Here is a 27,952-nt window from a genome sequence, read left to right on the forward strand (position 1 = left end):
GGTGCAAGCATCAATCCAGCACTGCCAAACCCACCAATATCCCATCTCCCCAAGTGCCACATCAACGTGTCTGTTAAACCTCTCCAGGGATGGGGACTCCCCCACTGTCCTGTGCAGCCTCTGCCAGGGCTGGACAGCTCTTAGAGTGAAGGAATTTTCCCCAGTATCCAACCTAAACCTCCTCACGCACAGCTTGAGGCAGTTTGCTCTTGTCCCGTCCCTGTTCCCTGGAAGCAGATCCCCCAACCCACCCCAGCTGCCAGGAGTCAGGGAATTGTGGAGAGACAGAAGGTTCCCTCCGGAGCCTCCTTTTCTCCAGGCTGATCTCCCCCAGCTCCCTCAGCTGCTTTCACCAGATGTGTGCTCCAGACCCTTCCCCACCTCCCTTCTCTGGATATGCTCCAGGCTCTCAATGTCTTCCCTTTCATGAGGATTTGCTGATGAAGATACGAAACAGGACTGCTCCCAGGACTGAGCCCTGGGGAACATCCCCAGTGACAGGCAGCCAGCTGGAGGTAACTCCATCCACCACCACTTGCTGGAATCAGCAGACATTTTGACTTTGTCTAGAACTTTTATTTCAAGGAATACAATTGCTTTGAGTATATTCACAAGAATAAATATAAAATTCTTCTCTCCAGAGCAAGAAGACGAGTTTTTATAAAAATATATCTCTATCCCAAAGAACCACCTAGGTGGGATTCCCTTTGGGAAATATTATTTAATAAAAAAATAAAACACTGAAAATAAAATGCTTGACCTATGCTTATTGAATCACCAGACAATTGAAATTTTTAAAATGTTATAAATATTGCAAATATTATTAACAAAAATAACATTTAAATAGATGTGTAGCCGTTGAGTCCATCCAGATGAACTGAACACTGCAGGAAGCCACAGCTTCTCCTATAGGGCACCAACTTCCTTGTATTCACTGGCGTTTGTTTGTCTCCTCTTGTTGCGGTACCTGGAACAGAAGAGAGAAATGTGAGTTCTGGAAAGCCAAGTGCTTTTGGGGAGTGATGGGGAGTGGGGGGCAAAGGAAGGAAGGAGAAAAAAGCTGTACGAGCTCCTCACATTGGTTTTAAATCTCTAGCAGCTGGGCTCTCTCTGTCTGTGCTCATTTCCAGGTCTGACATCACTTGAATGCAGTCTCCTTTCTCGACTCTTCACTGACAATTCCACATCTGCATTAAAGTCTTCCTGCTGGTACTAGGCTTGTCTTTGAGAAATCCTGCTGGTTACCATCTAGCTGCCTACCAGACCTGGGAAGCTGAGCTCTTCCTCTGGAGTTGTTCCACCTCCTCAGCTCTCTGACAAATGCTTACCGTTAGTATTTAGACTGGAGAATGATTCCTGCTGCTTTGGATCTGTTCATGGAGAAGAGTACTGTCCCCCATGGTAAAGCTGATAAGGCAGTGCTCATGGTATCACACTCACAATAACATACTAGACCAGCAAATCAGCTGGTAGAAATCCAGCTGCTCCCCGATGCCTGAGGGAACGGCATTACCAATGAAAGAACCAGAATTTCCCTATTCCCTGCCTGCTCTCTCCTTGAGCTCAGCACACCCTCCAAGCCAGACAGGAGCCAGCCTACAGAGCCCCAGAGTGAGGGTGAACAGGCACAGGGAGTGCTGCTGCCTGTCCTGAGCGCTTCAGGCGCGGCTGAGCGGCTCCGCGTACGGCACTGCCCGGTGAGCGAGCTGTTCCAGGCTAGCGGCGGTGCTCAGAGGATGCCTGCCACCTCCAGCTGGCTCGGCCTCCCGGGCCACCAGGAGCACGAGTCTCACCTCCTGCAGATGTAGTAGCCGGCGAGGGAGAGGGCGGCGAGGAAGAGCAGGACCACGATGACGGTCAGCGCCACGTACTCCTTGCTGAGGGGCTGCCGCACGAGCTCCGAGTGCACGCACCGCACTCCCGAGAAGCCCACGTCACACCTGAGGGGGAGAGGGGCACAGTCACACACGTGGCAGCGGGGTTACACCTCAGCAGCTCACAGTGCTGCTGGCCTGCTGCTTCCTCAGGCATGAGACACTTGAAGTGATGGCCAAGCCCATGTGGTCCTAGAGATGGCTGCGAATTGTTCAGGTAAATGAGCAGTACCCTTAAAAATGCCTAAATGGTCTTTATTTTATAGGTTGGATCAAAGGAGGGACCTTGGTGCTGTGCCTGAGCTCTGGATCTCATACTAGTACAAATACAGATGTACACACATCCGAAAGAATGTCCCAGGTCTAAGCTGGGTTGGTCACTAATTTCACTCTGTCTGAGACTCTCACAGAGATCACTGGAGGCAGCACATGTGCTTAACACTTCCTTGAATGCAGCTGAGCATTACAGACATGGTGCTCCTCTTCACTTTCTTAGGAGCATTTAATACTTGGCTGGATTGGTGCTTCAGCTAAGTGTCAACGGCAGCCAGAGCAAAGCTCAGCCCAAAGCCCACCTCAGGGAGATCTGCAGGATGAGTGGGGCCTGCCCATACCTGCAATAGTGCTCATCCAAGTCCACGATGTACACACACTGCCCATGGAAGCAGTAGTCCTTCATTTCAGGCTTGCATCTCGTTATCCCAACTTGGGCCACACGTGGGCTGTTCTCTGTCTGGACTGCAAAGATATTTCATTAGCACCTTAGGATGTGGGAAATGCTGCTCAGAGAAAAATGATTCCCAAGGGCACCTCAGTGAGGCTGCCAGCCCAAGGAAGATGGGAATGAAAGACCTGGTATTTCCAAAGAGCTGAGCAGTACTTACTGAGCGCTGTTGTGCAGTTCTCCATTTCACCAGGCCCACATAACGGGATCACTGTTGTGCCCAGCACTGCTTGCAATAGGTAACCTGTAAGAGAATAGAAACAACAGTCAAAACCAGATGCATTTTCAGTTAAGTATTTAAGCTGCTGTAGTCATTCATTCAAGAAGAACAGAAGCTTCTCATCATGGTAGGAAGGACCCGAAGTTGAAAGCTGAAAAATACAGCTTACAACTATAAATGGCAGCCCAAAGAAACATCGTCTGAGTGATGTGCTGCCTACACTATAAATGGCAGCCCAAAGAAACATCTCTGAAATACAAACTTATAATGCAGAACAAAGATTCAACAGAAACCTGGTGTCTGTGACCACCCCTTGCCCAGACTCTGAGTGAAACTGGGCAGGAACAGGCTTGGAGAGATTATGGGGAGAGGCAGGAATTAGGCCATTTGATGATTATGTTAGGTTTCTGACTGGTCTGGCACGACACCTGTGCAAGGGAAATAGCCAGGCTTCCACAATTAGGCATGACAGTCCCGCATTCATCACAGGAGGAGTCCTTTTGCTGATCAAAATCAAGATATCCTTGACTCACAACAGCCCACAGGAAGAGAATTTCCTAGGAATCTGCAAGTCAGTGCAGCTGGTGACTCAGCACACCAGGTCAGTGCTGAGCCAGGCTCAGTACCCCACCACTGGGGTACTGAGAGAGAGAGCACAGACTGCTCCAGGCAGGCTTAACACAAAAGCTGCTCTTTACCAGCAAAGACCTTCCTCAGCCCTCTCCCTGCTGAAGAGAGCTGAAGGGCTGGACAGTTCCTGCACTGACACCCACTCCTTTGGCAGCTCCTTGGTTAAAAGCCCGCTTGCAAAGCCGCTAACACGGGATACCAAACACGCCTCATCTGCCCACGGCCTTGGAGAGGTTACTGACCACTTTATGGACCCTGGGCCACTGTTACTCAGCAGAACACCAGGAGAAACAGGCACAGCTTTCAGGTGTTCCACTAGTCTTGCAAACAGGATTGGAAAGCAAGCACGGTTGCCTGTAGTTTCATGGCTAGTCCGTGAGGAATAGTGAATGTCTGCCCCGGCTGGCCATGAAATCCAGCTGGCTAAAACTCCTGCTGTGGTCACAAATTAACCTGCTCATGAACTGCTTAGTCATCAGCCCCATTCCACGGAAGTCTGTAATTTGTGTCTTTGGGCTGTTTGCCTCTATTAACTTGTCAGGTCATGCATGTCTAATGGAGGGAGTGTGCCTCCATAATTTCCCGATCGTTCTAATTCAACTCCAGTTATTAGAAAGTGTCATTACATCTCAGGGTTAAATCTAGTCGTGGTAATTTAGGGATTTCCGGCAGTTCATCTGCTTCTGGGTGATCAGTAGCCTTCCTTTATCCTTCATTCCAGCTAGACACAAAACCAGCAGGAATACCTAAGAGGGACAGGGCTTCTTCCTGTGTTTGCATTTTTAAAAACATCATTCCTCCTTCTCACCTCCCCCTGCAAAGCTAATAAACCAGATTTCCACCAAGCTCTAGAAGAAAGAACAAAGCCCAGGTCCCCCAGAGCCAGAGCAACAGTAAGAGATCCATGATGCCAGCAGCTGTACCAGCTGGAGGCTCCCGTGCCTACTGGCATGACTCAGCAGGACCTGCCTTTCCCTCCAATGGGGCAGGACATGAAAGTTTACTTTCAGGGTGGGATTTTTTTCTTAAGCAGCAGTGTGCTCACCGTAGATTGCCTCAGCAGCAGCAGTTTAACACTTCTGTGAGGCCAGTCTGAGCTGCTAAAACATAAGTTCAACTGTGTGAAAGGAGAGGCCACCAGCTGTCAGACAGTGGCAGCTCAGGAACCTGGGGTTGCGAAAGATGCTGGAAAAAGATTTGGTCAGCCAGTTCTTCCTCCCAGGAACGAGGGGGACATTTCAGGAGTGCTCCATGGACTGAGCTGCTCCCTTGGCAGGGAGGAGCTGTGGCACAGGACAGCAGCGTCCCACTAGGGATATATCACGTCACAGAAAGAATTAAGGACAGAAAGTAACAAAAGTCAAGGCTAAACCTGGCAGAGGTATCCCAGATACCCACTTGTTAAGCAGATGGATTAAGCCAGCTGAGGATCTCATGCAGCCTACACATTTCTGTCACAGTTTGCACGCTTCCTTGACCTGGGCATAACCCGAGCAGCTGCTTTTTAAGCTGGAGTTCCCAGTTGGAGACTTAGCAGTGCTAAGCATGTGAGAAAATACCAACCAAAAGGTCTAGCAGAACCCGGCTTTCGCATGTGAGAAAATACCAACCAAAAGGTCCATGGAAGAGACAGGTCAGCTCTCCTCCTGGCTCCAGAAGGAAACATGGCTTTCCAGCTAAAGACCACAACCCAGACATCTGTGGGGGACAAATTAAAAATAACCTCCTCCTCCAGTACTGCCCAAGGGCTTTCCCAGTCCCAACATGTGCAGGTGCCTCCTCCACCTGACTGCATGCTCTCAGGGCCGGAAAGGCTGGACTGCAGGCGTGGATATTTGCTGACACCCAGCAGTATTTGCTGCTTTTGGGCAAAGTTCTTCCTGTACTGCTCTGTTTTGCCCTTTCCCCCATGCACATATTTCCCCTCTGACATCACTGGGAGGATAAGGGATCCGCACACAGCACTGGCAAAGGAGAGCCTTTCCCAGGACATTTATCAGATGATGCATACTAAACACAGCACCTGGGAGAGGTTATATTTTTATTCCTTCACTGTTCATTAAGCAAACACAGGGTACAAGATAAGAGTAATGAGCTGGTGGATTTTCATCTGTGTCTTGCAGGAATGTGTTACACATCTGGCTTCACAGGTATTCCTGCAAGGTTCACACTCACAGCACTTACTGGAACAGGAATAATGCTGCTGCTTGCTTGTACTTCCGTGAGGGAAGAAAGGAAAATGAGGGCCAGTGACCAACTGCCTTCGCTTCCTGCAACCTCCATCAGAGATGACCCGCCAGGGTTAATGATCAGTTTTCCCACTGTGAGCCAGCTGTAGTTTCCAGTGGCAGGATGACTGCTAAGGATGAAGGATGCACATGCAAGACACACTCAGCTGAGGGCTGCTCTGTGAAGGATTTGCACCAGGGGAACCGCCAAGTTTCTGAGAGCTCAGTCATTACCTGAGTTGGCTTTGTCTGTCACCCAGACTGCCAGCCCTGTACTAATTCACCTGAATGGTGCTGCCTCCCATTTGGCATCTCTGTGGTTTCTCTGCCACAGCAGCAGCACCTACACCCTCCCCGAGGGTTGCACTTCCAAAGAAGAGGTGCCCAGGTGACGCACACCTGAAGGATCTCAGCCCGTTTTAACTGCAAGGTGCAGCCCTATCACCTGATTTTGGACATTCAGGGAATGTCTTAACTGTCTTCTGTCTTCTTTGGGCAAACCAGTAGGGAATATGGAAGTTATCCAGTCTGTCCCACTGGCTTTGTGAGCATCCCTACGACCACTGTTTAATTCCAGAACCGCAGACTCGCAGCTGTGGATGTCCAGGATGAGGTCACAGCAGCTCTAAGGCAGCCCTGGAAACACCAGTTTGTGGTGGGAAGACTGGTGCTCCAAAACTGCTACAGATCCACGGGATCACCTTCATCACTGTGCCAGGACTTACCCTTAGGCAGAGAGAATGCAGTTATGTGCACCCTGTCATCCTGGTGCTGCTTCCACCCCTGTGGAGACCTACACACCACTGATCTTACTCACGTGCTGCCCCTGTGCCTGGGCCACGCTGCATCCCACAGGGGGGCTGAGGTCCCTATGCCACAAAAGCAGAAATCCCTTACTACTTCCAGCCAGACACATCGGCCACTAACACTTGGCCCATCGTCAGATGCAGCAGTCTTTATGCTGAGCCAATTTGCTGAGAGCCAGGAGAATGTGACACAGGAAACCATAAGGACAGCAGGTCCTGGAACTGTCCCGTGAGTCCGGAGGTCCAACGCCTGCCTTCCCCCCTGAGTGGGCATTACAGTGAGCACAAGGAGATCAGTGCCAAGGCTCCTGCAGCAGCTCCCAGAAAAGGCAGGGCCCCGGCTCGTCCCCATCACCACCACATCCACATGTGGCTGGCACAGCACTGTGCCCCCTCAGGAGAGAGTGACATCTCTATCTCACCACTGCCTTGCTGCTGCCCAGTCTCCAAACCCACAACAGCCAGGATATGAACCTGCCAAGGAGACTGTCACTTCAGTAAGGCTTCAGCCATTCAGCAGGGAAGCTCCTCCAATCTGGCATAACACCAGTGCCAGTCTTCCCAGAAGCACCAAGTTCTGCTTACACTCCTGCCCTGGGAGGGGAAGGCAGTAAAGTGCTCACAGCACTTGTTATGATGCCACCTAGCTATGACTAAGCCATCCCTATTAGATGCTGTGCCTGCCCCGGAAACAAAGAAATTCATACACAGATCCATGAAGACATTCCAGTTCCTGTTCCATACCTGTGTCATTTTTGTGCAAAGCACGGCTGACTCACAGACTACAAGATGTTTAGCCTGCTGTCCTGGCAAGTGAGATGCTGGGCTGCAGCTGCTCCATCAACTGCTATGGAAAGACCCAGCTAAGATGAAAGACACAAACTCATACTGCAGTGGGCTCAGAAGGTGAGGAAAACATCTGTCCCAAAAGAGAAGTCTCGGGAACTGAGTTTGTCCATCAGCTACGACCTCGAGCCCAACATCGTGCGTGTGAGAACATGCTTTGTCATTAAAGCAAGGCGTGAGTGTGCCAGGTCTCAGGACTTGGCTGCCCACAGAGCCCAAGTTGCCCAACAGGGTCAGCTCTCAGCAGTCGCCACCTGTCACTGCCAGCGCCCCGTGGAGGTGTGTGACAAGGATCAGCTCTTGCACCACAGCACACCCAGGCCCCAGGACTCTTGAGGCTCTAAGGATACACGTGTTCACTTGAGACTTTCAGGTAGCTTATGTCATACAATGGAGTGACACACTCCCAGCGAGGAGGTGGAGAAGTGTCAAGCAGAAGGAGGCCACAACCTGTTTTGTTACGATCAGGAAGTCTCTGCTGCTGTGAGGATTCACCCACTGAGCTCGCCCAGAGCACAGCCTGGGCGAAGGCAGCAGGACCGGGCTACAAACAGGGCAGGTCAAGGTGAAAGAGACAGACCGCACTGGGAGCAGAGCTGGGGAGAAGGGAAACAATGTCCACCTTCACTCAGTCACAGGACACACCTGGGCATCGCACAAGCAACAAAACATCCAGTAACAACACACCACGGAGCGTGCTGTGTGCTGCACTCCTCAGCTCATACAATCCACCGGGGTACACCTGTCAGCGCCCGGGACTTCATCTCGGAGAGAAACCCATCAGCTTCACCCGAAGGCAGCCTGAACGTCATGCCCTGACGCAGATTCCCCAGCAGCCAAAGAATGCCCCTGCCCCAGGACGCAGCACCCGATGCCCTCCCAGCCCTTGCCCGCGGGAACGAGGACCTCGCCGCTTACCGAGGAAGAGCAGCAGGCTGCGGGCCCACAGGCAGCCGGCGTCCATGGCCCTCGGTCCCCGGGGAGCAGAGGAGGCTGCAGGAAGGGAGGAGGAGGCGGCAGAGCGGCGCGGCGGTGTGCAATCGGCCGGCCGGCCGGCCGCACTTTTATGTGCCCGCGGAGAGGCGGGGCCCGCGCGGTGACACTCGGCCCGCCCGGCCGGGGGCAGCGGCTCCGCTCGGCCTCCGCGCTTCCTGCCCGCCGCCCCCGGCCTGCTCTGCCCGCGGGCGATGCCCCGACGGCGGCGGGCACGGACGGCACCCCGCACCGGCTGTCCCGGCCAAGCCCCCTCCGGCCGTCGGCTGGTGCTCGGGTACATTGGGTGTCCCTGGTTCCAGCGGGTAGCACTGCAAATAGTACCTGGGGCCGTAAAATCACCCGAGCCCTCTGAGCAGTCTAGCCCATGCACTGATGCCCGGGACTTGTCTGGGCTGTGGATGCCTACGGCACAGCCCCGGGATGCTGTCCCTGCTTGCCCTCAAAGCATCCATCCATGCGAAGGCCCTGCGGACCCGGAGCCGGCTGCCCAGGTATGCCCTGCCGGCACACAAGGGACCATTGGGCCATTGCATTGCCATGAACACCGCCTGTGCCTAAACCAAGGTTTGGGAAACACCCCAGGGTGGGCAGCTGGGAACTTGCTGGCCTAATCTCCCATCTCCTGGCATCTCTGAAGTGACCCTCAGCACAGAGAGCCCTGGAGCTAGGGGCAGAAATGGCTTACTAAGTTACAGCACAGGCACCAGGAATGCCAGCATCTCACCTGGCCCCTGGGCTGGCCACAATGGTCTTGAGCTCAGGGGGTGTGTATGCCATGCTCCCCCTCCAGCCCCTGGCCCCATCACAGCCCAGCAGCACGGGCAGTTCCTGGAAGCAACACCTCTATCAGTTATAAGATCCTTGAAAGGGCAGCCAACAGCTACTTTTTAAAAATTCCTTTCAAGCATCCTGTTGAAGCCCACGCACTCTGTTGCTATATTAGGCAACACCTCTTTCAGCAGTTACGTCCCACCATGGGATGAGTGAGGGATCCCACCCACCAAATCCCTACTGCACAATTTGCCTAAAATATGAAGCTTGTTTTATCTCAACAAGCTGCTCAGAGGAACGATGGTTTACTCCTTTTCCCTTTAAAGGAAAAATCATTTTCCCCTGCCTTACCGCTCTCCATAAAGGCACATCGATACCCAGTTTATTGTGGCACTGATAAGCATATCTCCCAGTGAAAAGAACCCGAGAACTGGCACTGAGCTGCATTGCACCAGCTGATGACTAAGTGTCCCTAATTTCTCTGTTTTATAAGCAGTTATTGATACTGATTGAAGAGAGGTAACTGTAGAAGATACACTGCAGATACTGCACAATTCCAAATACCACAACTCCGTGTTCAGAATGCAGTTCTAAGGAGTAAAGACATTCATTCATGGGGGGCTGCAATAGATCTGGTACTTAGAAATCATACTCCTTATTTTCAGAGGATTTTCTTAGGTCTACAGTGGCGTGGAGATGCTGAAGTGAAAAAAGGCAGCATGTTGCTACAGAATTGTGTGTCAGCACCACTTATTAATTACTTAAGTGGTATGAGAGTTGGCAAGATAAATGTAATAAAGCTCTGTGTGAAAGTAGCATTTAGAAAGATGCCCTCCACAGCAAGTGGGACATGATACAGCTGGAATCTTTTTCTAAGTCCCCTTTTTTCCCCCCTCTAATTAGTCATGCCATGCAGATGGTGTCTTTTTTGATGCCGCATGACTGTTTTTGTTGCTTCTTTAATTTGTGCTGATCCCCCTTATTAAGGATTTTATTGTCTGCTCTTTCAGGGATCATAATGAGTAAAGGAAGGAATCGCAATTATTAGCAACGTGTTTCTGTGTGTGGGCTCACAGATGCCTTAAAAAGCAGCATCACCGAAGAACTTCCACTTTATAATTAATTTTACCCTTAAATTCCTGCGTGATTTATCCTCTGAAGGGCAACATTTAATTATAGTCTTGTACCGGTACCCAGATACCAAGTAACGCTGACACAATTGGAGCAATTCATTGGAATTTCCTCTTTCAGATCTGAATATATGGAAAACAAGTATCACGGACACATCTTTGTAACGTGCTTTGTTTCACAGTACCTGATTTCGCATCCGGCGTCCCCGCGTGCGGCTTTCACCATCCCCTCCTCCACGTGGAGGATTCCTCTGGGGCTAAGGCTGGCACACACCTTCAGAGCCAGTTTTCCAAGAGGCCTTGCAGCATCAATGGGGTCATTGTAAGGCAGGCTCATTGCATCCCACAGGTGCCGGTAGGAGCGACAAGTCCGTGCAAATGCTGAGAGGCAGCGCTGGTTGGGCAACAGAGCATCACGGGTGCATCTCCGCTGCTGGCCTCGATTTCAGCCGGGGTGAACCGGCACGCCCAGGGCAAGGCGCCCGGGGATTTGTGCCCCTTGGCACACCACCAGGGAGAAGCCTCCCAAATGCTCTGACACCTCAGGATTTTTTTTTTCCTTTACGAAGGGTAACAAGAATATGAGGAATTACCTGAAAAAGTTGCGCGAAAGAGTTGCTTGCTTTTATTGCCTTGCACGGCCTTAATGACCACCTTTAAAGAAAATCTCTCTTTACAAAGTACAGAGGCTCAGCTGAAGTCCTTGCTTCAGTCCTTGCAGAGTCTCAGGCATTCACCTCCCCCTCTGGGGCAGAGCAGCAGATTCACAGCAGTGATTATTGCCCGGGTACAGACTGAGCCTTGTCTCTCAGCGTATCCATCAGTGACGGGGCACAGCACTTTCTATGAACAACATGCCCCTTTTCATTTGAAGAGGAAAAAAGCACATCTTAAATGTATATTTTTCTGTGGTGTCTGTTTGCCTCATGGGGACTCGCTGTAGAAGAATACATGTTTTCACAGCAGTGAACACAGCCACTTTATCTGTGTGCTTTTACATGCCTAAAAACATACATGGCGAGTGCCTGTACCACTTACTTTAGCTGCCTTCTGTAGGGCTTGCACCCAGTTTTATGCATTGCTGCTGTGGGTATGGATCTGCCTTGGTTTCGTCTCCTGAAAACAAGACAAATTTGCAAAATCAACATCTTTGCTTGCTAGAAAGTATTTTTGGAATGGAAAAAAAAATAATTCCTAGCCTCGCATTGATGCACTCACCACTGTTAAGCACACACGCAAAGTAACAAAGAGCAGCTATTTCATAAATTCTTGGGAAAATCATCCAGAATTTTTCAAACAGCAGGAGTGCACATGCCAGTACGTCTGTAAGCAGACTTACATACAGCGAGCTTTCATTGCACAAAATGAGAGATGCTCAAGAAATACTCCCAGAAGGTTGGACACCAATTGGAATGCACCTCACTCGTGACAGCACTTTCATTTGACGTACACGAGATTAATAATAAGTTCCCAAAGGGATGTGCCATTGGAGTCACAGCTCAGCCGTGGGCTTTGCAGTGCTGGGGGGAATGGTTGGACTCAGTGATCTTAGAGGGCCTTTCTCACCTAAATGATTCCATGATTTTGTGACAATCATAAATGGTAAAAATCTTGAGACTCATGGGAACATGCCCTTAGGACAAATGCCCTAAGAAGGGAAAGTATTTTTAACTGGAATACGTAGATGCAGCCGGCTGGAGGAAATGGAGTAAAGAAAAACCTTGAGCCAAATGACTCCGTTTAAAGGTCAGTTTCAAATTTGCCGTGAATGCGAGGGATGAATTAAACAACCACTCTCTCCTATAAACTACAAGAGTTCAAATTCTGCACCCAGGGCTGAAAGTGGCCGATGCCTCTTCCTGTAAACACAGCATGAGGTCAAAGTTACTGGACAACATGGATGTTGTGCTATTAAAAGTAAAGAACAATTCCCCAAATTCACTGACTTCTTTGCCAACTTCTTGGGTCAGCATTAACCAGCAATTTAAAAAAGAAAGGGAAAAAAAACCCCAAGGAGCTAATTGTCATCCATCTCAGAAGGTGGCACTGAAAAGGGAGACAGGTCTCCCAGTTCATGCTGCATTCCTCCCTAAAGGGCAGTTTTGAAAACTTCATTCTCCTGGCTTGTATGACTTTGCCATTACTCTCCCCTGGGCAAATCCTGAATGGCTCAACACATCTCATGGGCAGCAAGAACTTCTTAATGCTCAGCTGGTGATTTCCCTTTCCTAATTACAGCCCAGTGCTCCATGCCGAGTGATTTCTTAGCCTCCAAGGGGTTGAAACCTTTCTCATTTGTGGAGTTTTTCCATGGTTTCTGCCTTTACTTGGTGCCAAGCAAACCCATGCCCTTGCTGAGAGTGGTATCAAGCCAAGTCCCCACCCATATCACTGTCCCTATATCTATTAATTGTTTCTCCTTGTTTTGGGTGAACTGTTTAGAACAATTACATAGAACGGAATAATAGAAGAACAAAGCCTGAAACAAAGGAGATTTCCCCACAACATGCAGTAGGTTGCAAGCAAGCTGGGAGAACACCAGCCCCTTACCCATCAGTGCTGTGTGCTGTTCTGTCCATCAGCACCTCTTTTGAGTTTATAAAGTCAACTCTTCCACAGAATTTCTCGTTCTCCAGGCACAAGGATTAACCACTGAGAGACAGGACATTTGCCTTCTCTGACAAGTTACCATGTGCACACATGGGTGCATCATTCATGCCCCTGATCAGTGGCCAGTAGAACTGAAATTCCTGCATGGCAGCATGGCCCTGGTGGATGACTGTATGGCCCAGCCCCTCGATGGCTCTGTCCAGAGAGGGACAATCACTCAGGACAGTGAAATGGTGGCAAAGTGAAATGGTGGCAAACCCACAGCGACGGGGACCGGCGTGACTCACCAGCTGCTCTCAAGTGTCCTGCACAGCAGTCTCTCCTGGCTGTGGGCTCTCCATCTCAACCTTCCATGCCTCTCCTGCACCTCCCATCAGGACAGCTGGTGCCAGCATGGGGAAGACAAGAGGAAAACACTGTCAGTGAGAAGCACAGACCTGCTGAGCCATGGCACCAGCCTCTAAGGCCTGCACTAAAGCCTGAGCAATATGTGCTGCACACACACCATCAGCAGAGCCCCTGACTTTGCTGCTCCATCTGGGAATCCTGGCCATCACAGGCCTCAGCTGCATTGGCTTCAATCCCTTTGGCAAGTTTATTTTGGCCCTTGATAAATATTTTGCTCTTGTATCTCAAGCATATGTGAGCAGGGGAAGGGCTGACTAGCGGGCTGTTTCCCTGCCTGCGCTGGGCCTGCTGAATCCAAAGCAGCACTGAGCTGTGACTCAGCCCAGGCCCTGCTCCACCGCTGGGATTTCAGCTGTCCGCAGACTCCACGTTTTGGCTGTAGCACAGCAGGGCCTGTCACCTGCACGCCAGCCATGCACACGGGAGCTGGGGCACCCTGGACAGGAGGAATGTGTCATTAGGGATGATGGAGTAAACAGCAATCCACCTGAAACCAGCTCAGCCAGCACATGTTCCAGAAACCAAATCTAGGAAAGAGCCACAGGTCTCTGCTGTATTTGTTTGGCCTGGTAACCAGCAGTAAGCACTGTAGCAGATGCACTTAGTGGAATTCCCCCATCCAGTAGCATTATGGGACACTCCCACTACTGTTCTGATAATTACTGTTAATCATTACTATTACTGAAGTGACCAAAAAAAAAAAAAAAAAAAGAAAAGAAAAAAAAAAGCCCGTGAGGATCAGACCTTTATTGTGCTGGCTGTTGTCATGCAGAGGTGATGAGACAGTCTGCCCCAGGGAGCCTATAAACACAGGTGCCCAATTCATTGCTGCAGTCATATTTCAAACTAGGACACTGTGGCCCCCAATGAAGCTCTCCTACAACTCCAGCCAAAATAATCCATGGCCCTCCCTGCAGCTCACAACAGCTGGGAGCCAGGCTGGATACCATGCTCTCTGCCTGCAGGCAGAAGGGAAAGAAGCTGATCAGGAATATTCTGTCGTTGCAACACCCGACAACACATTTCCATTCGGTGTTTTCCCTGCCTGGGCACAACCTGCTATAAAACTCCATATTCTTTGATCTCCAGTGAATTCAGTAACACCAACTCTTGAGAGCCCATGAGTCACATGGTATGTGGAAACCTCTGGGGTTTGGTTTGGGAATGACCAAGACTATGTGAAATCATCTTCTAGTCACCCTCTCCTCCCATCAATGATCTGAACATCATCTCAGGTATCCAAGTCTCCCTGGATACTGTTCCTAGGTTACACATGGAAGAAATGGATTAGCCAACTGGGTACTGACTGGAAGCCACGGGGAAGGACTGTAGGCCTCTGTGGGGCTGAGAAGGCAGGGAGAGCTCCTGTAAAACTGGAAACCATCTGCCTACAATGCTGATTTTTCCTCCCATTTATGCAGGTCAGGCTGCCGTTAGCTACCAGGAAAGGAGACAGACCCCATTTCTCTGGTCAGAGCTGGCTGTTCCCCAGCCTATCTCAAGAGGGCAGCCTGGATTCCTCCCACACTAAAAAGCAAAATAAAAGGTGTTCAGTGCCTGCATGTTTCTCGGCTCTCTCAGCAAAGAGCTCTGGTTTGCCCAAGGGCCAAGAGGAGGCGAAGGCCCAAGCCCCAGGGAAGTTGTCCATCTCTCCATCCAGGGGTATAAAGGGTGGGGTGCTGGTCATTTGAGGTGCAAGTAGGAGATGGGACAAGGCAGGAAACTGCAACTGGATGTCCTGGGGGGGAGGTGGCAGCGGCCAGCTGGCTGACTGTGCCACTTCCCGCATAACTCCTCCGTGTGGTATCTACACATCCACCCCCTCGTCCTCGTTCCTGCAGCTTAGTGTTATTTAAGAGAGGCAGGAGATTTCCTTTATGACACCGGGAGCGCATGCGTGTAAATCAAGTGGGGCAGGACAAAGGCCAGGGCTGGGTTCAATTAGATCAGTGATGCTATTAAATTAACAACACTGAGCTATGGCTGGCAGTTCTTGATCGATCCTCCTGCAGCGAGCATCTTTGTCCTTCATAGAGAAAATTAAGGGCTAGGGAACAAGGAGGAATTGGCCAAGGCTGCCCACCACAAATTTGGTCTCTGAACCTCATTAAACTTCTGAACAACACTAGTTTCTTGGCAGGATTTTCAACAGATGTCACTGAGAGCCCTGTTTTCGTGAAGCTGCACATCAGATGCTCAGGATGAGACACTTTTGGCCCCTGACTTGCAGCGTGCCTACAGCCGAGGTCACCCCCTCAAGCATCACACACTCACTTTCCAGCTCCACACCCGGATTAAGCTCCCCTGTCCAAACCTCCAAACCCAGCACACAAGCAGCCTGACATCAGCCTGGAGCCCATTAAGCCAGCACAGGAGAAGATCTGTCTCAGGTGAAACACGCCAGACCCGAGAGCCTGTGCAGAACACAGCTCTGCTCTTCTGTCTCCATCCTGCCTCCTCAACCCTTCCCCCCGGTAACATTCCCCTTTGTGAAGCAGGAGAGAGATTTCCAGGAAGAGCTACAGTACACAAAGCTCATTACCCATCTTTCCCAACCAGCCACTTTAAAGGGCGCCCAGGTTAACTAAACTAAACCAGAGGTCTCTCTGCAAGCCCTTTCCCAGCGTCTCACGCTGCACCTTATGCAACGCGCATTTAATTACAGCGCAGCGGCTTCGACTGCCGTGTCACAGCACCCGAGTGCCGACTGCGTTGCTCGTGGCAGAACTGTCTTTTACGCACATCTGAGTAACAGAGGAGCCTCTGGGCAACGGCCTTCGATTGTTTACGTGGCTCCCATAAACAGGATATCGCCCATTTGTAAATATCCTGTCAGAAGCCCCTCAAGCTGCGCTTGACCGCTTTGATACATGCCCGTCTGCAGCGGGTCTGCCTCTCTCTCCCGGTGATGTTGCACAAGCCCCGCTGACCACGCGTCGCCTCTCGGGGTGCACACCCAGACTTCTGCCTCGTGGCTTCTACAAATTTTTTGTGGAGTTGGTGCACTTGGAGAGCGTTTGCTGGGGAATTTTAAGTCAAAGGAAGGATAGGTTACGGTTGGCATTATTTCCCACAGGATTATGCTGTGTGGTTCTCAGGTAGAGAAGGGAGTTGCACTGATAGAGTGCTTGTTGCTGCATCTTACCCAGAGGTAGGGCTTTTTTCTCTTTCATGTAAACAATCCATTTCAGCTAAATGAAGACAGTGACACACGGAGAAAAATACACATTTTCTTGTGAGTTTCTTCAGTGTTGCCAATTTGGGTTTTTTGATGGTCAATGATTAGATACCTGTCTGTAATCTGCATATTTTCTGCAGTAAATCCAAAAATAGCTTTCAAAAAGAAGATATAACAGCAAACCCTTTATGTTTTGGCAGTGCATCTCAGGACAGAACCTCCTAGCAGAACTAGAGAGAAGCTCCAAGTTCCCTGTCAGCTAAATACTTTATTAAAAGCAAGGCACACCTACCCTGGCTGGCTCATATTTGACTAACTGGGTAGGCAGATCTGAGGGATGGAGGAATTGCTCTCATGCAGAGGGAAGCTCCAGCTTGGAAGAAAACAGAAGAGCAACACTGAGAACTCTTGGTGTAGAAGCACCGAGTTGAGTCACTGCTCATTCACATGTGAACAACCACTGCTGGGAGCATCCCTAGCTCCAAAAACAAGTGCCTTGAAGGACCGTAACTCCAGGCTATAATCATGGTAGCATCAGGTCAGATGCCAGCATTCAGCTACTTCCCCCAGACTTGGCTAAAAGGACAGCTGATGCCAAGTAGTGTGACAGGGCATCCCTAGCTCCAAAACCCAGTGCCTTGAAGGACCGTAACTCCAGGCTACAATCATGGTAGCATCAGGTCAGATGCCAGCATTCAGCTACTTCCCCCAGACTTGGCTAAAAGGACAAGTCTCTTATATTGTGTCAAAGCAAGACAAAACTAGAACCAGTCTCATTTCAGTCTGATTCCCAGCGTAACCCCAGTGGAGTTCCCAAAACCTTCCCAGACAGGGCACTGCTTTCTTCTCCTGTGAGCAGCACAGACTGCTCTGGTGTCATCCCTAGTGTCACCTGGAAATGTCAGGCCTGTGGTACACCCCTCTAACCCATCATTAGCAGCACCAGAACAGCGACAGCGGCACCTGAAAGATGTTCTTTGTAAAGGAAATCATCAGGAACTTGTTTTATCTAAAACAAGGGGCAAAGGAAGCAATGTCAAGTCCTGACCCCACTTGTTCTAAGGCAGATCACTGCATACTGCACTATAAACTCAGCTGGGATCCAGATTGCTTTGCAGATAGAGCAGGAGGAAGCTGTAACTTACACCCACTACAACTGTACCTACAGCCAAGGAACGAGATAACTAAATGCCCTTGGGGAGATATGAGAGGCATTTGAAGCATAAAAATTGCTTACCTTTCCCTTACCAGGTAGGCAGATAAACACAAATGTCTCTGCTCAATAGTGCCTGACAGTCTGATGCAAGCCCTCAAAAGCAAAGAAAATTAAGGCTTAGAGTAAAGCATGGTGCAAGGATGTGCACCCCCAGTGACAGAGCATTCCCCATCACCTCCAAAACAAGCAGTTCCGCAGCGATCATGGGGCAGCGAGCGTGGGAGAGCAGAGGCTGCTGCTCTCTGCGTGCAGGACCCGGAGCCTGCGTGTTTCACACGGGCATTCCCAGCTCCCAGGTGCTGCGCCGCGCTCCGACTTTCTGTCACGTGGCTGCTGGGACACACACAGCTTACCGCATGCTAAGAGAGGGTGGGAGCAATTTGCTTTACTGCTCCTGCCAAAAGCCTCTATTACTGTATGTTATGAAAGCTCTGGAGAGGCAAAACATTCCTAAAACCACTTTATTAAAATTAGTAACACCCGAAACTCCCCCCAGTTGTTTTTATGGATGGCAGGGCTGAAGGAGGCAAGGAGCAAAAGCAGAGGCAGAGAAGGCTCTGCTTTCTCTGCAGCGTGACAGGCCAAGGGAGTCTGGATAATTTCAGCTGGGTAATTTCAGCTGGCTGCTGAAACGTTGTCCACTTCCCCCAGAGGTCACGCTGGGAGCAAGACTGGCTTTCCATCTACAGATGCAAAGTCTTACACATGGACTAAGTGCTGGTTTACCATACCCCAGCATCTCTGAACTACCTTCAAAGGCTGTAACACTTTCATCCCTGTGGCATCCCGGTAACAATTAGGATATTTCTGATATTTTCCTGATGCTGCAGTCCTGATCCGTACTGCAGGAGAAGGGAAATTTAAATGTGGCCACGGAGAGAGATTTAAGTGTGGAAAACCATCAGGTCGTTATATTCCCATGCCATGAGCACTGTCCCTTGGGCCTCCATCCCCTGGGACATGTCAGGCCCTGTGCACGGCAGGCTCAGCCCAGCAATCTGTGCTATTCCCTTGGCTCATCCTCAGCACAAGCTAAACCAACATTTGCTCTTGCCTGGCACCCAGCTAGCTTGTTGCTTTTCAAGGAGCCACATTCAAGCTCAAACCTCTGACCTACCAGGCCACCTGAAGCAGATCAAGCTGCTTTTGCACCATCTCACTCTTGGTGATAAGTGGAAACCTCTGCTTGGACTTCTTTGGCAGTGGCTTGCATTAAATCATATGGAACTGCATTTTTGTCTTATTTGTAATTTCTATCAATTATCATTTTGGCATTCTGCACAGCACCATAGAGCCTGGGGCAATTTCTGTGTGGAAAGGACTGGACTAAAGCTCTGGTGCAGAATAAGAGGACTGAGCAGGCCCTGATGTGCACCTTTTGCATTCAGACCTGCCTGTGCCAGCCCCCCACAGGCCACAGCAGGGGGCTCAGGGGGTCCAACTCTCCCCCACATTGGTGGGGTTTGGGTTTCTCTGAGTTCTTTGAAGGAAAATGGAATTTTTTCTGCAGGACTCTCTGCACACATACTGATCTGCATGAAGCCAAGCTCTGGGTCAACAAAGATTTTTTTTATGAGAAATAAAGACAAACTTGCTGTTCAGCATTACAAAACCACCTGATATCTAGGGCAGAGCTTCAGCTCTTCATCAGCACAAGGTATGGTATGCACATTAAAGTATGAGATTTTTTTATCAGACACATACAGGGCACCTCTGCCAATATTTGACCATGTTTTTCCATGTCACCTGGACACTGATCACAGAAAATATCCTTTGGCATAACAGGAATTCAGCACACAGCTTAAGTGCTGAAGGAAGGACGTGCAAATAATGAAGCAATGCACAGCCTTAAACAACTGTATTCCAATGTTTGGAAGACAAGGGGAATTTGTCTCCCATCTGTGTCATGTTTTCTTTCAATGCACATACACAGAACTATTTGTACTGAGGGAGAGGAGCAGCCTCCCTTCAATTCACTGCATTTATGGACAATGCACCATCCCCAGAAACCCTGTGGCAGCCCAGGACTTCAATAGGCTTTACCCAAAATGTGCCTTTACACACACACACACACACTGGGGCCAAGTGCCCCTGAGTTTCCTCCTCCACCCAGGGTTTCTAACCTTCAAGTAGCATTCAGTAGCTGTTACTGTTGTCAAGTTGGCTTGTATCTTTCCCCTTGGTCTTCTGTTGTATCACCTGTGCTTCTCACTCAAGAAACCACCACAAGCAAACAGGAATTTTTAACAATTCTACAGCACTCAAAAGCCCTAAACACCTAAATACCCATGGACTGAAGGCAGTGCAAGTAAGCCCCCACTGCAGACAAGAAATGCTTTATTGCAGCCTGCAGCAGAGCTTGGAGTTAGGCCAGAGCTGATTGGGAAAATCACAGAGCCCTACTTTGATTAATTGTCTTGAAAAGGCTTCAGCGGAGCCATTCCACCAGTGCATTTCACAAACCCTTAATGGTTTAAAAAGGAATCAAACTAACCCTTACTTGGAATCATCTTAAAAACCCTTCTGAAGTCCTTTCAGGCTGCAGTTTGAATGTGGCACCTGAATTAGACGAGGGCACCTGCTCCTGGCTGGGAGGCACCTCTTTTGGGTAGGCCAGGAAGGATGGCCCTGAAAGGAACTCTGCTGGGCCAGAAGGAAAAGGTGAGGGAGGAATGCAAGGGGACACCCAGCTGGGTCAGACCACCCCCAAATTCCTCACTGTCATGCTGAGGCCATGGACACTCCTGTGCTGGTCTTGGAGTGTGAGTGTGTTGGTGTAAGGTCGTGCCCTTCCCCTGCGTCACTCTCCATTCTTCCTGGGAACAATCAGGAAGAAACTCCTAGTGTTTCTTGGCTCCTGCACACACTTTTCACGCACAGGGAGCACCTAGCCCATAGAGAACATTTTTTTCCTGCTGTAATCTTGATGGAAAACGTCGTTAGTGATGGAGAAAGGAATTCCAGAGACGGCTGAGAAGTGCCTGAGGGAGAACTTTCATATCTATTTGCACAAGAGATGTCGTGAACATGCCACCAAAGAAGTCAAGAGAAACATTAACAAGGCAAGGGGAAAGGGCAAGAGAATTTCCTCTCTCTCACCTCCCTGGGAGCCCTGCCTGTGTTTCAGGGCATTGGTTTGCTCCAGCAAACCCAGACAGCCTGAAAGGGCACTGCAGCAGTCATCCATCCTGAGACACAGGGCAGATTAAGCTACCCAAGTACCGTGTCAGAGCTACAGACTTATACCCATAAACTCGGCACCTGAGATGCTGTTTCCAAAAATCACAAACACAGACAAATCCACTTGGAGGCCCTCTTTGGGTTTGCCTGCCCGAAGAGCAATCCTCCAGGAGACACCCAGGAACATGCAATGCCATAGCCACTTAAAAAGAAGAGGGACAACACGAAATTCTCAGCCAGATCTTGCATGTTCTGGCACAGCCTGTAACTGAAGGTCCCCCTCCCACCCCGTGCCACTGACTCATCCCGCCCTGCTTTCCCGGCCCAGGGGTGGCAGAGCAGGGATGCACTCAGGGGAAGCGCTCGGGTCCCCCCTGTGGTGAGGCTGCCACAGCTCCCTGCGAGGCTCAGCTGCCGCCGCACAGCCTTGGAATTCCGCGCTGCCATCCATGAAGGCGGCTCCTGGAAAAGAGCGCTCACGGCCAAACCCGCTGCCGCGCTCTGCCGGACGGCCGGCACAAGCCAATAAAATTCCATAATTCCACCCCTCGTGGGATCTGCCGTAACAACGGGACACGAACAGACTCAGCCTTACGTACTGACACGGTGGCAAACAAATTAGCTTTGCCCGAGTTACTCAGACATTCTTGCAAAGCTCGGCCCTGTCCTCTCGTGGCTCGAGCCTGGCTGTGGTGTTTGCCAGAGGGAGCTGTGGAGAGGCCTCTGCACAACAGAGAGAGAAGGAGGAGAAAGGAAGGATTCTTGCATTCCCTGTGCCACCCCAAACAAAAAACCTTGGAGAAGGAGGAGAAAGGAAGGATTCTTGCATTCCCTGTGCCACCCCAAACAAAAAAAAACCCCAAAACTGAATAACTAAAAAAAAAAAAAAAGGCAAAGAGCACAACAGATTTGGAGTGCCAGGGCCCATGCTCTCACACTCCTGTAAGTGGATCATGCTGTTCCCCTTGGCTTGGGAAGCTGCAGGTGATGGCAGATGAACTGGCACACAGCAGCAGTGCTCCAAAACCTTGGCTCTGGGCTCACAGACATACCCTGCCTGGGAAGCTGTCCCACCTCAGGCTGGCTCCCATCAGCCAGGGGCAGTGCTGCCATGCCGCATTTTGTTCAGTCCTGGCCACAAAACAGACCTGGCATTTGAACATCAGGCATTCAAAATGCAGTGAACTGTATTTCTGCTTATTAAAGGACAAAATACTTTCATAAGGAAATGGCTCTAGGGAATCTGTGCAAGGCAACTTCCTTGCCAGTATTCACCAAATAAATTCAACAAGAACTTTTGATCAAAAATCAGCATTTAAGTGACTCGGCCTTAGACATGGGATCAAAATCTCACCTTTGGCTACCTTTAACATTTCTATGAATTAGAAAACTGAGCTTGGAGCTAAGGCAGACGAGCATTCACAGATGGCCCTAATTCCATCCAAAACCATCAAATTGAAAATTCCCCCTGAATGGCTATACAAGACATGCCTCAACTACCAAGTTCAGCTCATCCCAAACTGCTCCAGAGAATAAGAACTTAAAGCAGTTTTAACCCTAATTTGTCTGTGAAACCGTGTCTCACAGGCTATTTTTATGTTTATACTCATGAAAAATGGAATTACAATTTTAATTTGACTCGAGCAACCTCTCATTTAGAGGTTTGCTTGCCCACAGGCCATGGGCTTCATACCAAGTCAAACCCTGCTCTCAACCAAAACCAGCCTGTGCCCCAGCTCCCAGCCCCGGCAGCCACACAGAGGGAGCTCTTCCCACCTGCACAGCCAAGAGCCAGAAGGGCCCCGAGTAGCAGAGCTCCCAGAGCAGCCCAGTGAACAGTTCCCTCTCGTGCACATCTCCTCCAGCTCACCAAGGTCTGCTGCTCGCAGAGCCTGCTCTTGCTTCCACTCAGTTCAGCGAGAGTAGGAGCAGCCCCAGGTCTAGTCACAGTACAAGAATTTATTGCTGTCGTGATAATTAATGACTACTTACACTGAGATTTCAATGAGTGGCTGCACTTTTTCTGGTTTGTTCCTTAACCGGGTCGTAAAGGAGGAGTCCCAAGCGGTTTCCAGGATTTGCAGTACAACAGGGACCTCTACAGGCGTTTCCCCGTTCCGAGCAAGGCTCAGGACAGGTAAGAGCAGCCACACCAGAGCTCTGGGACACACAGACTGCACAGCAGCCACCCCAGAGCTCTGGGACACACAGACTGCACAGCAGCCACACCAGAGCTCTGGGACACACAGACTGCACAGCAGCCACACCAGAGATCTGGGACACAGACTGCACAGCAGCCAGCACTGGGTTCCATGCCAGCATTCACTGAAACCAGCAGGGCTATGAAGACCTTGCCTACGACCAGGCTGGAGCTGACTGCATCCAGCCTTAGATTACTGATCTGCGTCGTGCCAAATGTCTGCTTTCAAACACTTACATGACAAGGCTGGAGCTGACTGAATCCAGCCTTCAGATTATTGATCTGCGTCGTGCCAAATGTCTGCTTTCAAACACTTACACTTGGCCATGATACATGCTCTAGAAGTTAAAACACAAACAGTAAATCCACACTCGTATCACACAAGAGAGAGCTGAAGTGAATATTCAAAAAGAAACTCTTGCTGTTTGCCATCAGACTCGCATCTTACCAAATCTGACCAGTCTTTCCTCTCTCTCAACACTTACTGTGTCATTGATCTACCCGAGCACCATTTCTTAAAAGAAGCCACAGAAGAATGATCTACATTTTAAAAAGGTTTGAAGTCTGACATCTCTCCATCACGTGGGTTTAATCCCTCCTTGCTTTATTTTAGTTCTCCACATCATCCTTAAAGCCTTGCTTCCTAGGGATGGTCTAAAGGCAATCCATTAAGAACTGCAACCTTCAGGAGTTATTCTGAACTCAATTATGAAATCAATTACATCACCAAATCAGCCTTCTCCATGTGGGATGCTACAGTGCATTTCATGGACCAGAAATGAAACAAAACAAATAAGAGGTGTAAAGAATTACAAAACTCTAAAATTTTGCCAAGAGGAATATGATTTTTTGGGTTTGATTTTGGTTTTGGGGTTTTGTTGGAGGTGGAGGGGAGAGTTGGGGTGGGTTTTTTTTCAGGGGGTTTTGTTTTGTTGTCCTTTTTGCATGAAGCTGAGAGTCACTAGGAAGTGAGCAGTTCCACAGCTGGTTCTTAATACACAAACACAAGGCAGGACTGCACTGCTGCAGCAGCACCAATGAGATTTGTACTTTGACTGTAAGTGGGATGGAGAAGAAACCCTGGAAACCCTCATTATCCAAATATACTGTGGGTTACTAGGAGTAACAGAAAATCTCCAAGGAAAAACTGCCTCTTACCTGCGTGCCAGCCACCAGCGTGCCCCAACCAGCAAGTGGGACAGGGACACTGCGCACTCAGAGCATCAATCCAGCTCCTTACACTTCCCTCCAAAACCAAATCAAGCGTCTTTAAAGCCATCTTTTCCCCAGGCTTGCACCTCTGCTTGCAACAGACCTTGCTGGGATCAGGGAAACTGCAGGCCACCCACACAGCTGAGCAGAAAATGGGAGTTGAACCCAGGGAAGGTGTTCCAGCGGCAGCCCAGCACACCTGCACAGTGGCTGCAGATGCCAGTGGAGCAGGTTCAGGGCTGGGTGGCTTAAGGGCAACCCAGCTTGAGGGATGTGCTGCAGGAAAATCCAGTGCGGTTCACCAGCCTGGATCATGCACAGGGCAAGTGCTCTGTCCTTCAGAAAGGAAGATCCTGGTCTTTAATGTCTCTGGCTTGTCCCTGCTGAGCTGCTGCCTCCCACAGCTGAGGCAGCCCTGCCTAAAAGTCACACAAACGCAGGGGCTCCTCTTGAAATGACAGTTTTTGGCACGTGCAGCTGGAAAGGGAAGGAGAAGCTTACAACTCTCTTAACTATGCCACTACAAAAAGAGTCTGAGCCTGATAAATGAGCTAGGAAAGATGATCCTGATCCTCTGGCAGGCCAGTTCTGCAGGAAATTCAGCACCGTAAGCAGCAGCACACCATTCCAGGCTGGCAGCATCTGTCACTTATCAAGGAAGGGCTCAGCAGGGCTGACTCCCTGAAGCAATCTGAGGCCATGCAGATTCCCTCAGCCCAGCTGCACCGTGAGTCAGTCCTGCAGCGAGGCCTCACACACAGCTGAGGCTGTGCTTCTGCAGGGCAGGCACCCAGCACACAGGTGGTGAGGAACCCCGTGCTGGAAGCCGTGACTCCGCTGGGAAAAAGAGAATTAAAATAAAGCAAGCGTCTTCTTTTCCTTCCTGCCCTTGCCTCCTTCCCATCTTCATCCTGCTATTTTATTCTCATTCTGTCCCGACACCAAGTCTCACTTTGCATAGCACAGGCTTACCTGGTGCTTCACTCTCCACTTTTTTCTTCCACTGGCAAAAAAACACCAGCAAACTCTCACTTCTCACTTCCAAACTCTCACTAGTGGGCCTGAAAGCCAACTAGAAAGACATATTTCACTATGTAGTCTCCTGCTAAATTGTGGAAAAGTAGACTTCCTTTTCACTTACATGTAACCTAACTTGAACTAATCAAGTCAGAGTACGTTGCTGTAGGTACAAAATGGCTCACTGCAATGAGTAAATACCACTGAAAAGGCACCTGCATATCCTGCAGGTCACCTGCTTGGCCTCTGGTACACAAAGGGCATAACAAACATCAGTAAGAGGTCATGCAAAGCACATGCATCTCTCTCCAACAGTGCTCCTTGGGCAAGGTGAAGTCCCGTTGTTCCAAGTTGTGCCCTTAGAACTTGTGTGACAAGTGCATGGACCCCTGAGCCAGGTGTGTAGGGTGTGTGTCTGCTCCAAGACAGCCTCTGCAGTGGAGAAGGGCTGGTCCTTGGGAAGTGAATCCAACACTGGCAGTGTGAGCACAGGAGAAGACAACTCACTGGGGAGAGGAAGATTCACTCACATGACAAAAACCCTAAGGCATTTCATCCTTTGTATATTCACTCTACAATCTTCTCCTGAGACCAATGAGCAGGATCCCTCACCTGTGTTTTCCTAATGGCATGCATATTTTCCAGTTCCATGGAGATGGGTGAAGGGTGTTTTTCATTTGTGAGGATGTGCAGACTGTAATTCATACCGAATTGCCCTCTCACCACGTGTGTGTGACAGAAAATGGTAGGGCCACAACCAAAAGCTGACTTGAAGACTGTCAAGAGCACAAGTTACCCAGCAGTGGAATCTAAGAAAAGGTCAGAAGAACAGAAAAAAGCAAGCAGTGCAAAGATTTGAAGATCTGACTGGAGATGAAGAAGACAAAAAGGCTGATGGTTGGAAAAACTGGTGTCAAAGTGCAGAGGAGTGGTGTCCATCCACTCCTCACCAGCAATCCATTTTGTGTGTGGCCATGCAGCTTGCTCCCTCTGTTACACGGGATTCTGAGCAGTGTGTGATGTGCTGTTTTATTTACTGGTATCACAGAGCCAGGATGGCTCAGCTACTGATCAGGATGCCCACATGAGAAGGCCCCTGAACTTCAGACCACTGATGGACCACATGCACCTTGACCCTTTCAAACCCCACCTGTCATACACCCTTCAGCATTGTCACCGTAGTCTCACAAACACACATTTTTTAAACAAACAGCATGCATCCTTGTTGTCAAAATGAACTCACAAAACAAAGAAATGAGATTTCAGCAGGGCACCTGAATTCAGGAGCCAATATTACTCCACAAGACCTCGATGTACCAATTGCCTTTCTCTGGCAGATGGCTGAGCACAGCAGATGAGCCTACAATGTGCAGCAGCTGAAATGAAAATCTCTGAGAGCCATCTCTAGTCACATCAGCACTGGCAAACACTCCAGCTGTCAGTGAGATGTCCCAGTTAGTACCACCATCCTCAGAACCAATTTTCTTCCCTTTTCCTTGAATGAAATCTTCGTACCTTCCCAATTTTCCGTAGATAAGACGAATGGAACCAAGCATGCAGTATGAAACCTGTTAGTCCAGGGTGGAACTAAATCCCTAAAATAATTTCGTTCTTATTTGAGTGGCTACATTGTCCCCACAATGTGCAAATGGCAGAGAGAAAGTCTGCTTCCTGGGAAAAACCGTAGTGAAGTTTCATAGCAAAATTCCAGCTTCTCTAGCAATTCAAGTCTTGTGCAGGAATCAGGGTGCAGCAAGGCAATGTTCTGCCTGAAATTCCATGGAACTGTGGAGCTGCTATAGGATGTTTGGGAAGAGGAGAGTTCTTTGTCACAAGCACACTCCATAACCCATTTTGAGAAAGGCGTCTGGTTGCTTTGCTTACGAAAACCATAAAAACATGCCATGCCCAGAGGTGTCACGGTCTGATTCTCCAGGAATTGCCTACTCTCTATATTCTAATTTAAGGATGGAGAACCAGTCATTTTCCTCAGTCCAAAGCGTTTGTTGTCCTTTACGGCACCAGAAGCCCATACTTGGCCCAGCACACCAGTGGTAACCATTAGGTTGGGAGAGGGCTGTTCATCCACACACACAGCCAGCAGACAGCAAAATCAGAACCCAGATGGTTAGGGGTCAGGGCATGATGTCCAGAACACAGCTCCACTGTGAGGGAGGTGGTGCTTATCCTCCAGAGGAGAACAAAAAAAAAGAAGAAAACAAAACCAAACAAAACACACAAAAGACCAAAGCAGAACACTGTACGAGTGCTTGAAATGACTGCAAACAGCTAAATCCAACCAGTCCTCCCCACGGCAAACACTGGGCACAGGAGCGTGCCCAGAGGCCTGCCAGCGTCCTCAGCTGCTTGGACCTGCGCACGATCCACCCTCACCCAAGAGAGGAAGTCTTTCTTCCACAACACAGAGCCTGTCAGTCCTGCGGGAGCTCCCTTGGCACGCTCCTCTGCCGTTCCCTGAGCCCATGTCCTCGGCGAGGCCGGCGTGCCTGTCCCATGGCCAGGGGCCTTCCTCCTCAGCAGGCAAAGCGGTGAGCGTTCCAGCGCCGGGGCCTCACAACGCCGTCTCACCCACGCACACCTTGTAGGGGGATTGCAGCTTCCTGCATCTAAAGCAGACACCAGCACGTGATTTTGTATCAGCCAAACCTGAAACGGCAGCAGCCTGCACAGAATCAAAATCTAGCC

The 27,952-nt window shown here is 49.8% G+C and overlaps 2 protein-coding genes across 3 annotated transcripts in view; both read right to left on the reverse strand.

The window, feature by feature from the left end:
- Window positions 1-558: 558 nt before the first annotated feature.
- EREG (epiregulin) lies at window positions 559-8,456 on the reverse strand. The gene is made up of 5 exons (XM_041427253.1): window positions 8,247-8,456; window positions 2,759-2,842; window positions 2,489-2,612; window positions 1,794-1,940; window positions 559-967 (listed from the first exon to the last, which is right to left on the reverse strand). Exons 1-5 carry the CDS (start codon window positions 8,290-8,292, stop codon window positions 907-909), a joined length of 462 nt encoding a protein of 153 aa, XP_041283187.1. The 5' UTR covers window positions 8,293-8,456; the 3' UTR covers window positions 559-906.
- Window positions 8,457-11,040: 2,584 nt separating this feature from the next.
- Window positions 11,041-27,952, reverse strand: part of LOC121348048 (probable bifunctional methylenetetrahydrofolate dehydrogenase/cyclohydrolase 2) — a 50,828-nt gene continuing 33,916 nt past the window's right edge. The window contains exons 9-10 of one of the 2 annotated variants that reach the window (XR_005954319.1): window positions 13,123-13,217; window positions 11,041-11,341 (exon numbers count right to left, since the gene is read on the reverse strand). Coding sequence is in view for 1 of the 2 variants with exons in the window: in XM_041427240.1 (XP_041283174.1) it covers window positions 27,819-27,873 (55 nt within the window). In the remaining variant the exon portion in view is untranslated. Of the gene's footprint in view, window positions 11,342-13,122; window positions 13,218-26,240; window positions 27,874-27,952 lie in introns of those variants that run through there. The other variant, XM_041427240.1, reaches the window with a different exon arrangement.

Source organism: Onychostruthus taczanowskii, unplaced genomic scaffold, assembly GCF_017590055.1.
Source record: "Onychostruthus taczanowskii isolate IOZ18803 unplaced genomic scaffold, ASM1759005v1 scaffold114, whole genome shotgun sequence".
Lineage (NCBI taxonomy): Eukaryota > Metazoa > Chordata > Aves > Passeriformes > Passeridae > Onychostruthus > Onychostruthus taczanowskii.

Bases quoted from the DNA above. Each gene is read 5' to 3' on its own strand.
- EREG (XM_041427253.1), bottom strand. From the start codon at position 8,292: ATGGACGCCGGCTGCCTGTGGGCCCGCAGCCTGCTGCTCTTCCTCG. The intron at 2,843-8,246 runs GTAAGCGGCGAG...ATTCTCTTACAG, and splicing joins CAGCCTGCTGCTCTTCCTCG to GTTACCTATTGCAAGCAGTG. The intron at 1,941-2,488 runs GTATGGGCAGGC...TCTCCCCCTCAG, and splicing joins TTGGATGAGCACTATTGCAG to GTGTGACGTGGGCTTCTCGG.